Source organism: Falco punctatus (assembly GCF_963210335.1).
Source record: "Falco punctatus genome assembly, chromosome: 4".
NCBI classification, from domain to species: Eukaryota; Metazoa; Chordata; class Aves; order Falconiformes; family Falconidae; genus Falco; species Falco punctatus.
The window spans coordinates 59768875-59781256 of NC_137583.1; the positions used below are offsets into that span (position 1 = coordinate 59768875).

Sequence of the window (12382 nt, forward strand, 5' to 3'; positions counted from 1 at the left end):
ACGGTGGGCTGGGTGAGCACGGGAGGGCTGGGCTGTGGAGGCCACTGCCACCTCCACCACTGCCACCACCATCACCACCACCTTCACCATCACCACCGCCGCCGCCACCAGCGCCTCCACCACCGCCCCGGGGCGGGCTGGCGGGCGCAGCTCGGCGCCGGGCTCTCCCCAGGGCCGCCGCCTCAGTGGGGGCGATGAGCCCCGCCGCTGCGCGCGCCCCCTCGCCCCCGTCCCTTTCCCGCCCGGCGGCGGCGCGCGCGCCCTCCCGCGGCGCGCTCCCGCCCCCGCCCCGCCATTGGCCGGCGCCGCCGCGCGGTCCTGCCGCCGTCAGCCGCAGCGCGGGCGGCGGGCGGTGGGGGGGGCGGGTGGTGTGTCCCGCACGTCATATCAGCCGCCCGGCCGCCATTGGCTGCGCCGCCTCACCCGACTGGACGCGGGCGCCCGGGCTGGCGCGGCGGCTCCCGCGCTCGGCGCTCGCGCCCGGCCCCGCCCCGCGCGCCCCGGCCCGGCCCGAGGGGAGGGGTGGCGGAGGGGAGCGGCGGGCCCGGCGCTGCCTCCGGCCGCGGGTAGGTCGGCGGCGGGTAACGTGACACCCGCGGCTGGGGGCTTATAAACCTTACACGGGGCGCGGGCCGCGGCGGCAAGCCGGCAGGGAGGCGGCAGAGCGGCGGCCGGTCGCCCTCCCCCACGGGCTGAGGCGGCGGCGGGCGCAGCCCCCTGAGGTGAGAGGGCGGGGAGGCCCGCGTCCCCGGTGCCCGGCGGGGAGGGGGTCGGCGCGGTTTTACACAGTCCCCCAGCTGGGAAGCGAGCCCCGTCCCCGAGGGAGAGGGTCTAAGGGAGCAGTGGGCGGGGGTCCCTGTCCCCGGCCTCCCCCGGGGCTTAGCCGCTCGGGTCACTGGGGCCGGGGGCCCCGCCGGTGACGGGCCGCAGCAGCGCAGCCCCCGGCCGTGTGGCCGCTGAGGTGGGTCTGGTCACCCCGCTCCTGCTCAGCGCCCACCTTTTCCCCCGGCCTGTCGGGCCCTGAGCTGCCCGGTTGGCGCTGGAGGAGGCGGGGGGCGGGGGGAGGTGCGTGTCAGCGGTGCGTAAGGCGTCGAGCTGACCCGTTGTTGGAGGGTTTTAACAGCCTGGCCCTGTGTTTCAGGACTCTGGTGAAGCCAATGCCCAGGCTGGAGACCTGCGCCTGGAGCTGTTCCTGCACTGCCAGGGGAAGGCACAAAACCCAGCTGGGGGACACGGCTGCTGGGCTGGCCGCCAAGGTGGGCGAGATGCTGAGTTCCTCCGTACCGAGCCCCTCGCTGGCATTGGTGGGTCACGGAGCGCACAGCCCCAGTACCACCAGTGCCAGCAGCAGCAGCACCACCACCACCAGCACCTTGAACTTGAGTCAACACCTGGTGCAGAGGAGTGTCGTCCTCTTCGTTGTCGGTGCTTTCATGGCCCTGGTGCTGAACTTGCTGCAGATCCAGAGGAATGTGACTCTGTTCCCCGACGAAGTCATTTCTACTCTCTTCTCCTCAGCCTGGTGGGTGCCCCCATGCTGCGGGACAGCAGCAGGTGAGTTGCTGACTCCACGAGTGATCTTTTTCCCTACCCCTCCGTGGGGAGCAGAGGTGGTGAGGCTGAATTTGTGACCTGTGCATGCGGGAGCTCAGTGCTTCCATCCCAGAGTGATGCCGACTCAGCCTTTTGGAAGGATGCATGCCTGCTCCAGCGTTATCCACGTGCAGGAGCCACCCACGCGTTTCCCGCGTGTCCCAAGGCTTTCTTTGAGCCGGTGCACTCTGAATGTAGATAAAAGTGCGTTTTTCCGGCGGTGCGGTCTGGAAGCGCGAGTGAGCAGTTCCAGCGCCGTGGCGCGGCGGTGGCTGTGGGAACAGGCGCTGCCCACGCAGCTCCGCCGTGCTTCCCTGGTGAGGGCGCGAGTTCACCGCGGGGTACCCCCGCGCGCCCCCTCCGCCCCACGGCGGGGCACGAGTGGGCGTGGCGGGGCCGCGGCGTGCCGCCCTGTCCCCGCCCCCCCCCCCCCCCCCGCCGGCCATTGGCTACCGGCGAACTGGTGAGTGGCGGGTGGCGCTCGCCATTGGCTGCCGGCGCGAACTGGCCACGGGCTGGGCCGAAAACAAGGAAGTCACGTGCGGCGGCGGCTGCCCGCTGCCCCCGGCCCCTGGCCGCCTCCAGAGCTGCAGCACAAAATACCCCAGAAAACGCGGATTGCGGTGCGGTTGGCACAGCAGCCAGTGCATTAGCGTTAATAAGCCCACTCCTATCCTTGTCGAAACAAAATAACGCTTTAATGAAGGATTGGAGGGTTAAAAAGACGTTAAATTTTAGGAAATAAACCCACTGTAATCATACCTTATTTGTACTGAAAGTACTTTAAACAACTCTTGCATTTTGTTTTTTTAATGCAGCGCTATTCATAGAATGGTTTGCATTGGAAGTTAAAGATCATCTAGTTCCAACCCCTTTGCTGCTCACCCAGGTTGCTCAAAGCCCCATCCAGCCTGGCCTTAAACACTTCCAAGAATGGGGGCATCCACAGCTTCTGTGGGCAACCTGTGCCAGTGTCTCACCACTCTCACAGTAAAAAATTTCTTCCTATCTAAACTTACCCTCTTTCAGTTTAAGCTATCCCGTCCTTGTCCTGTCACTGCAGGGCCTTGTAAAAAGTCCCTCTGCAGCTTTCTTGTCGGCCGCTTTAGGTGCTGGAAGGCTGCTGTAAGGTTTCCCTGAAGCCGCCTCCAGGCTGAACAGCCATTAACACTCTCAGCCTGTCTTCATTGGAAAGGTGCTCCAGCCTCTTGACCATCTTCATGGCCCTCCTGTGGACTTGTTCCAGCAGGTCCATGTCCTCCTTATGTTGGGATCCCCAGAGTTGAACGCAGTATTCCAGGTGGAATCTTGTAAGAGCAGTCAAGGGGGAGAATGACCTCCCACAACCTGCTGACGTCTTTTGATGCAGCCCAGGATGTGGTTGGTTTTCTGGGCTGCAAATGCATCTTGCCAAGTCATGTTGAGATTCTTATCCATCAACGCCCCCAAGTCTTTCTCCTCAGGGCTGCTTACATATTGGCATGTGCTATTTGTACTTGATAGTAAGGGAGTATGAATGATACACCATTAACTTGAATGACTTACAAACTTTGTAGTAAAAAGAGGTTGATACACCCCAATGACAGTTCTCATAGTCCTGTCACAGCTGGATAAAACTCTGGCATTTAGCTGTTACCATAAGGTAAAGGATCTGGTAACTGGCATTAGAATAATGAAATTGTTTCAGCATCAGACCACATGCCTGCCTTTGAATCATATGTCTTGTAGCCTTCTTAACATTGAAGTTACTAAGCTACTTCTCTTCAGAGTTTGAGGGGGGGGGGGGAAGGGTAGGAAAGGGAACAAAGACAGATGTTACATACAGTTATAAAGCAGCATGTCTAGCCCTGGAGTTGGTGACAACACATGGAGTTGCAAGGCTTAGAAGAACGAAACTCATCTAGTGTTTGTGCTAGCAACTGATCTAACACTAGCCTATGTTTTTCTTTTCCAACCAACATGCAGACTGAGAAGATGCTATATGAGGAGAAAAACTTTGTCTGGTTAATAGTATGAGTAGTTGTTTTTCCCTCTCATAAATATGACCAATAGCAGGTGCTTCTTTAAGTTCAGCTCTGCTTCTATTTAGTATCGTAATCCACCTGATTTGGATGGGAGCATAGGCTGATCTACAGCCTGGCAGAAGAAGAGAAAGCAGCTCTGCCAAGAAACTTGAGTACAGGCAAATATTTAATTCAGGGCCTGATTCACAGCTAATGAGCTGAGTTCATAAAACTGCCCTGCACGTGACCAATAAACAGATAATTGCATTACTCACTGTAACTCAGCTTTTGTTATGCTCTGTTATTTATTGGTACAAAACAAGCTTCTGCTCAGGATGTCAGATGGTACATGCTCATTGGAGAAAAGGAACTTAGAGTAACACTTTAACGTTGCAATATGTATCTCTGCTTTAAAGATTCAGACAGATAATTGCTTGTTAGAGTGGATTTTTTTCTTTTCTAAAGTAGGGGAGTAATAATTTGCTTTACTTCATCAGACTTGGAGTAGCATGACAAGTGCCTGTATTTTGTCAAGCACTTGTTTGCCAAACTAATACTTAGTAATATTGAAGTAATCATTGTATAATGGTTCGTACAAGTTGTGTTGCTTCTCTTGCAGCTGTCGTTGGCCTGCTGTATCCCTGCATTGACAGCCACCTTGGGGAACCACACAAATTCAAGAGAGAATGGGCCAGCGTAATGCGATGTATAGCAGTTTTCGTTGGCATTAACCATGCAAGTGCTGTATCCTTGAACTAATTTGCATTGTTGCTCGATGTGCTTAGTCTGTTGTCATGAAACAGTCTCTCCGACTCACATCTGTGAAATTTACAAAGGTAAGGATGGTGCTACTGGCAGAGACAAAATTCTCTGAGACTTGCAGTACACCACACTAGTTACTTTAAGATAGATAACACAGTTCACTTAAAAGTAGTTGGGGGGGGCTTCTGGGAGGGAAGAGGGGTAGACATCATGGTATGTCTGATTTAACTGCAAGCGTAACAGTATAGTTGTGTTATTTTAATTCGTATGTTGTCTGCATCTAAGAGTTAACACAGTTTACTGGTGAGGTACACTGAACAGTTTTCAGTCAGTGTTCTTTGTGTTGGATAATGGTGGTTTGGGCAGAAAATCTAAATCAGCAGTGATAACTAGGTTACTTGAGCCAGAAATCCATAAAAGTTAAATATATTGCAAAATAGTATATTCTTTAGACACTTAGTTTGACAAAAGTTGATGTTGCCTTTTTACTCACACTCCAGTCAAAGTCAACAAGAGCTATGATTGCTCGTCAGGTCTGAAAACGAGATCCCTAATGTATTGTAGAGATACAGAATCACGCTCATTTTCAGGTTTGAGTTCTCCCTTGTTCAATTTCAGCAGCAGGATGTCTGCGGACTTAAAAGGATTGTCCTTAACATCTTTTTCCAGAAACTAGATTTTGCAAACAACATCCAGCTGTCCCTGACTCTAGCAGCCTTATCACTGGGTCTGTGGTGGACATTTGATCGTTCAAGAAGTGGTCTCGGACTTGGAATTACAATAGCCTTTGTAGCAACTCTGATAACCCAGTTTCTTGTATATAATGGTGTTTATCAGTAAGTTAAGCTTTTAAATTACTATTTGAGTTCTCATGTCTTAACTAGATATAGGGATGCATCTGCACTGGAATTAGTTATTAACATATTTAGCATATTCTTGTAATAAGACTTTTTGTTTGTCTAAGGCAGCTGATTGTCTCTTAGAAATGATCAGATTGAGAACTGAGGGTGGAGGGTGGAGAGCAGACAAACTGAGATGTATGTTGAAGTGGTAAAAGCTCAGAAAACTGAACTTACGCTGGCTTGGTGTATCATTAACTGGCTTCTAAACTTTGCTAGCTAGGACATTGGGTTTAAGAAGCTTACCAAGTTAACAGACTTCATTTGGTCTCCCTATTTCTTCTCCTATGTTACTGGTTTTTTGTTTGGGTCCAGAGAGAGAATTCCATAGCACCTTGTTAAGAGTATGTAAGGTGATGTTAATAACTTGCCTCTAACTTACTTCCTTTTGTTTACTAGGTATACATCCCCAGATTTTCTTTACATTCGTTCTTGGCTTCCGTGTATATTTTTCTCAGGAGGTGTGACTGTAGGAAACATAGGACGCCAACTGGCTATGGTAATTACTGTATAATTAGCATTTCCTTTAACAATCCAAATACATTCCATTGTTGTTAATCCAAGAACAAACTATGCCTTTAAGGGTATGACTCACAAACTGACAGAGATAGATAGGTATCTTCCCAAGAGTTGAAATGTAAGCGTACAATGTGTGCTGCCAGTAGAGTGGGAATTGTCTTAGTAAGTGTTTGAGTATCTTTTGTATTTAACGTTTTCCAGCAACAGTCTAAATAAGACTAGAATCAGCATGCCACTTCTGCTGAGAATCTTAATCACTCCTGCTCAGTACTTTGAAATAACATCTAAGGTAGCTAGAAAACTGAGCCACAAATGGGCTTTCTCTAATTATGCAGTAAAGCATTTTCTTATGTAGATGAAAGGAAATGTCCCTATATAGCATTAAATTCCACTACTCTAGAGTAAAATATGCTCTTTCTGGTCACTTAAAATGTAGTTCAAGTATCACTCCATATATGGGATAATACAGTATAAATTACAGTTTCATTTGCTAGGTTCTTAAGGAATTATTTCCTTGCAGCATATGTAAGAGTAAACCTGGCTGTATGCCTGCACATCAGCCTAAGGCTTGGTTGTGAAAACTGTTCTGACACTGATGGATAATAATAATTAATACTGTATTGATTTAACTTCTGTCTTCTTTGCTACGTAAGTCCTTTGCATTGCATTTTTACTGAAGGAAGGGCATTTGTAGACTTAGGAGTTCCTGAAATACTAGTCTCTGAACTGTTTAATAAGGGAGAGAGCTGCTTTTGGGGACTGAACCACGAATGAGTAAAAAGATTAATGTAAATCTAGTTGTCTTGCCTGGAATGGGCTTTCTGTCTCTTCTGTCTAGCCTTGCTAACCCAATGGGTGGATGCAAATGTACTTCTAATGTGGATAGTCCGAACTTGACGCTGCGGCTGAACAGTCTTGCAGACAAGTTGGGGAAGAGAGCCTTGCTGCTTGACCACCACTACTAAAGAAATTAAATTTTAATGTTAGCCATTGATTCTCAGTTATGCTAAATTAACAGTAACCTCTTGTAGAAAAGGCTGTTGGGGGGGAAAAAAAAAGGCATGGGGCAAATCTACACCTGTTCCTGAGGGGTTTTTTTTGTGCAGACTTGATACCGAGTTACAGATTTCCCTATGTGACCATGGTCACAACCTTAACTTCGTAGTCAATTTTGGTTTGCTCTGAGGTTCTTTAAAATACAAGCTCACCACTTCCCCTTCAAATTCCAGCAGTGCATACTGTCTGCATGTGTTTTTCCTTAGGACTGTGTGTATGGGGGGAAGAGAGGGTCATTTCTCTTTCTAAATTTGCCACTCACATTGAGTAAAGAAATATATTAATGTAGCTTTATTTAAGCTTTGCTATTGCAAGCAGAGTGTCAGAATAAAATTATAGTCAGTTATATGCTACAGTTCTGTATTTCACATTGGCATATGCAGTACTTCCAGTTGCTATGCTTCTTAGGTTGAGAAGGCAAAAAAAAAAAAAGAGTCTTAAAGAAGAGCTAAAATAAACATAGGCACATAGGACTTTTTCTTTTTTTCCTTTGACTTTTTTTTCACCTGACATCTCACCTGAATGTAGTTAAAATCAGATTGGCTCCTGCCTGCAACTTTTCTGTCAAGCTTGTCATCTTACAAAGAAAGAGGGAAGTTGGCAAGGCAAAGCATTATATTCTGGTTGTTTAGAAGTATCTTGTCGTTACCACTACGTAGTCTGGAAAAACTTGAAGCCCTATATTTTCATAGGACCACTTCTGTATATCACTGTGAAGCATTCAGTGCTGGAGATCAATGAATATCACTTTTAAAATAGAATGGTTTCGTCAGCTGTTGTGAATGTGGCAAGAAGATGTAATATTGCATTTTTTTTAAACTAAACTTGAATAAAACAGTTATTTTTGTAGATATGTTCTCCTGTAGTCCCTGAGCTGTTTGGCTGCGTGTGACAGTCACAGATCCAACAGTAGATATTTTCTGGGCATGTCTAGTGTAGAAGGCTGCACTTGTGGAAATTACTCTAGTGGAGTGAAGTTGCCTCACTTCTTCCTCAGGCCCTGTCTAGCTTTTGCAGTTAGAAAAGAAAGATGTAGAGCATGAAATGTCCCAGAGACATCCCTCCCATCCTGAAAAATCTTAGCTGGGGGATGCTTTCTGCCTTCCATCACTGGATTTCAAGTGAGCTTACATGAGTTAACCCACCTGAAGTTGCTCAGTCAGTGCTCATTAAACGGACGGCAACACTTCACTTTGAGTTGTAACCATCATTCTCAACATCTGGTGAACTAAGGTGGTATTCGGAACTTGGACCTCACAAAAGTCTATTGTTTGTTACTGCTAGAGGCTGCAGAGCTCTGAATGCATTCAGTGCTTGCAAATACTTTTGCATTTTGACTCTAGAATGAAAAGAACAAGCTTGTTTTAAAGAAGTTCGTTAAATTTGTTATGCTTGACATACTACAGGGTTTCATACTAGAAAAGGGACTTAGGAGGAAATGAGTAAGTCTATCTGATACCAGGTGTTAGTTGGAAAATAAAGTAACATGCTTCAAGGCAATTTGAAAGAGGACTGTTAAAAAAAGCTGAATTAATGCCCATTAAGTGAAGCACTCTGTGCCTTCTGCTAAGAAATAAACTGAGATGGGGAGGAAAGCTAGCAAAGGCTTATAAAAAGTAGTGCAATTGGTAAGTGGATTTATCAGATTAACTAATAGAGGCATCACAGACCCATAATGATTTAAGGAGCACACGCTTGTTGAGCTCTTATAAGAAGCCATATCTGCTAGGTCATTGTCATCCTCTCTGAAGCTAGTTGACCATTTAATCGTTGAAAACTGCATGATGTACTCACTTACCAGATGGCATTAAAATATAATGTGCTTGGTATTTTTTATCCATAGGGTATTCCAGAGAAACCACACAATGACTAAATCTTTGAAGAAGAGAGCATGATGCCAGTGTGAAAGCAACATTACGAAGATGTGTTCCTGTTTTAAATTGAAGATTATTTAGAAAAAATAATCTCTTTATGGGCTCACTGCACAAATGACTTGTGGAAAAAAAAATATTAATCCACTCTTAGAATAGCCAAGTGAAATTAACTGCTTATCTTAAAATCTTACCCTGATTTACCGCGTAAGCATTTGCGTATGGCTGTTCTCTGGAAGAGTTTAACACCAAGTTGCATACAGCTGTTCAGGCTAAGTGGCAGTTTTCCAAGTATTAGATTCCAATGTAAGTTATTGAATCAGCTGCCGTATTTTAAAGCCTTGAAACTGAAATTTAATTACAAGCTCTTGTATCAGTGCCCAAAGGAAGTAGATTGATGGTGCTTAACAATGATGAAGTATGGTTTAATAGGAATAGTATTTATCCAAATCTTTAAAAAATAGGGTTATTTAAAAATAAGAGTGATCGAAACAGATTAAAGGCATTGCACTAATGCTTTTAGGAGTCTTATGAAGGAATCATGCCCTTACTTGTTATGCTGCATTAAGTTTCTGTCTTTGATGGTGGAGAGGGTTGGAGGGAGAAAAGGTTGGAAGTCACTTAGTTTAGAATTCATAAATTCAGTACGATAGGTGAACAATGGAGACAATCTTGTTCGAACATGAACTATATCAAGAAATTCTGACTGGAAATTTCATTACTTCTGAAGCTTGCAGTTAGGTTTGCAAGAATCACGTTCTAGCCCCAGTTCAGGAAGAAGTTTAAGGGTGTCTGCGCACTCCTGCTTAATAGGGACATACACTTCAGTATCTCACTGAAGGAAGTCTTCGGTATCTTAAATGTCTGGTGTCACTGGGAAACTTGCATTGCAGGTCAGTGCTTGGCCATTGAGTACGTGCCCCCAGCTCCTTACATTTGCTGTTTCCTCCTAGAGGTGTCCTTGATCTTGCTTCTGTTTGAGTCAGGTTTTTGACTGAAACGATGGGAAACAGAAGCAGGCCTAAAATGTGATGTAAACTGTATGTGAAGAATAGCGAACAGCTTGTTTTCTCAGTTCAGTTTCTAAAAGAGATCACTACTTGTTTTTTCACAACCCTATAGAACTTGCAATCTGTGATTGCCTTCTTAAAAAAAACAGAAGTGCTTATGTCACTACATTAAACATTTGGTGTTTCTTAATACTTAGTTCTGGTGAGCACAAGGTATTCATTTGATAGCTTAGACCACAGGAGACCTAAGTAGCAAGTATTAGGTCTTAAAGTTGAAGTGCAATGTACAGTAAATCTGAGCCTCATGTTCTCTTCATTATCGATCATTTCTTATGAGAGATTAAAGAGAAAAGGTTCTGAGTTCATTTCAATGCTGCATGGAGTCAAATGGAGCAATAATTTATTTAACTAGTAAAGCTAGTTTTGTTGTATCTTTTGTTGAACCCAAATTTTTAGGAATACTCCAATTTTGTGGTTATGGTGTACTTGTAAACTTTTATGGATTTGCCTTTTCGTATTATGCAATTTTTTTGTGTTCATTTCCAATCTCACATGGCTTCAGACACAGTTAGAGGCATCACTTAAAGGCTGACCATCAAAAAAAGTTGAGGCCAGGTAGCAGTGTTCTGGCTGTTTTCACTCTTCTAAGGGAATGCTGTAACTGCTGCTTGTGCTTTTTTGTAGCAGGAAAAGTTTAGCACAAAGTCTGTATTACAGAGCGGACCCCGATTCTAATCTTGCTTTGGTGTAAATCAAGAGTAATTTCATTGATGTGAGGTCCTTCTTCAAACCTAAATAATCACATTTTTTTAGGACTACCTGAAGAAAGTAGCTCCTCAGATCAGGACTGCATCAGCTCAGCTGTCTTAAGAAGTATGCTACCTGCTGGGGAGGCAGTTTTGTAACCATCTTGAAACCAATTTCAAAACATTGTAAAACCAGATGTAAGTAAAGATGACAGTGATCTCTACAGATGTTTGATAGAGAAGTATTTAAGACTTATTTGTAAAGACTGAAAATAAATCTGTTTGTGTTAGAAATAATGCAGCCAAAAATTAAGTCAAAAGTTCATTTTTTGCCAATACTTCTGAGTATCTTAACCAAAGTGGTTTAAGTTTGGAAGAGGTGGGGAGGGGAGTGAAGAAAATTTGCACTATTCTGAATTTGAACACTTAAATTCTCATTCTTACTGATAAGTTTTCAGCGGTGTGTTTGGTTTTACACTTTTTTTACTATTAAAGTTTTAAGATCAAGTCATGTTTGCCTTGGATTCTCTGTATTCACATTATGCAGGAATCTTGCTTGAAAAGGCCAGTTGTTATGGTTGCATAACAAATATTCAGTCATGCATACTCAGTGGTTTAAAAAAAAAAAAAATACCCCTAAACTGAACTTGGAGATATTAACCTTTCGAGTGGCTTCTGGCCTGGGTTATACAGTTGAAGAAAAAATTCTTGCTATTGTACCAACAAAGCAGCATAGATGTATGTTCTGGTTATGTGACTTAAGGTACATAATCTTATTACCATTGTCTTCCAAGATGCTGAAATTCGTAACTTGAAACAAAATAAGGATGGGGCAGGGTAAACATGCAAGCTCCTTTTGTGGCTTGGTTATCTGCAGTAGCAGTTACTAAAGTCTGAAGCATCTTACAGTGCAAACAGTAAGAATGAGCAAGCACAGATGATAAAGCTAAGCAGTTCCAAAAATGTTGCATCATCTGATTTAGGGAAGATGGTATCCTGCAAATTTAGACAAAAAGTCTTCCAATTTTACTGCATTTAAATATTTATTTCAGACTTGTAGAAGCTGCTGCGTTTGTGGTATGAATAATAGAATGGCTTTTTGATCAGTGCATTAAATTTCATCTGTATCAGTGTAGAGTCTGGCTTAGCTGAAGGAAGCTTCATTAGGAACTTCTTAACTATTTTAGCTTAAATATCCTTCGTTTGCTTAACTTCAGTGCATGCTCTATTAACAGCTCCAAGCTGAGGGTGGTTCACATCCTACAGGTACATTGCTTTCCCTGAAACTCTGCTCAGATTTTGTCAAAAGGAATTAAAAATAAATATTTTCTTGGAAAAAGCTGTGGGATGCAGCCTAGTCTTGGAGAACTAGGACATGATGGTCTCCTTTTAAGACAGACAATTAAAGACAATTTTAAGACAGAATTTCTAAAGGAAAACAATAAAGTCTTCCAGCAGGTGTGATGATTTGACTTGTGCATAGTTGCTGCAAATTTGTTTGGTGGGTTACTCAGCCTTCGGCTTTAAGCGTGGGGATTTGCAGGTGCTAAATTAGCCACAGGAGGGCCCATAGTCTGTTCTCTGAATGTAACAGGAACATATTGAGATGAATAATGAAATTAAGTCTCAGTTGCCTTACTGCACATCAGAGTAGCTCCAAAATTCATGAGAACAAAGTATTACATGCTGGACTAATTGAACAAAGCATACTTCATATAAGAGATTGAGGGCCCTATCTTGGAAACCTGTGAGAGGTACAGGTGATGCAAGGTTCTTCCATCTAAAAAGTCAAGGAATGTCCCTACAGGTGATGGTGATTTCTCTGGGCAATGAAGTACCACCCTCATTGCCCAATACCTAGTTTGGAGTCATCTCCCTGTGTTTAAATCCTCCTGTTTTGCAGCAATACTGTTCTGTCTTCAT

General features: G+C 44.8%; 1 protein-coding gene across 2 annotated transcripts; it reads left to right on the forward strand.

Annotated features, from left to right (window-relative positions):
* Positions 1–413: 413 nt before the first annotated feature.
* On the forward strand, positions 414–10970 carry INSIG1 (insulin induced gene 1). Of its 2 annotated transcripts, none has more exons than XM_080386778.1 (6): positions 414–566; positions 1142–1554; positions 4216–4340; positions 5028–5194; positions 5657–5756; positions 8676–10970. In XM_080386778.1, the coding sequence occupies exons 2-6, from the start codon at positions 1158–1160 to the stop codon at positions 8703–8705; spliced, it is 819 nt and encodes a 272-aa protein (XP_080242904.1). In that variant the 5' UTR covers positions 414–566; positions 1142–1157; the 3' UTR covers positions 8706–10970. The 2 variants fall into 2 exon arrangements, with proteins under 2 accessions (XP_080242904.1, XP_080242903.1); XM_080386777.1 differs by lacking the exon at positions 414–566 and adding an exon at positions 575–722.
* Positions 10971–12382: the final 1412 nt, after the last annotated feature.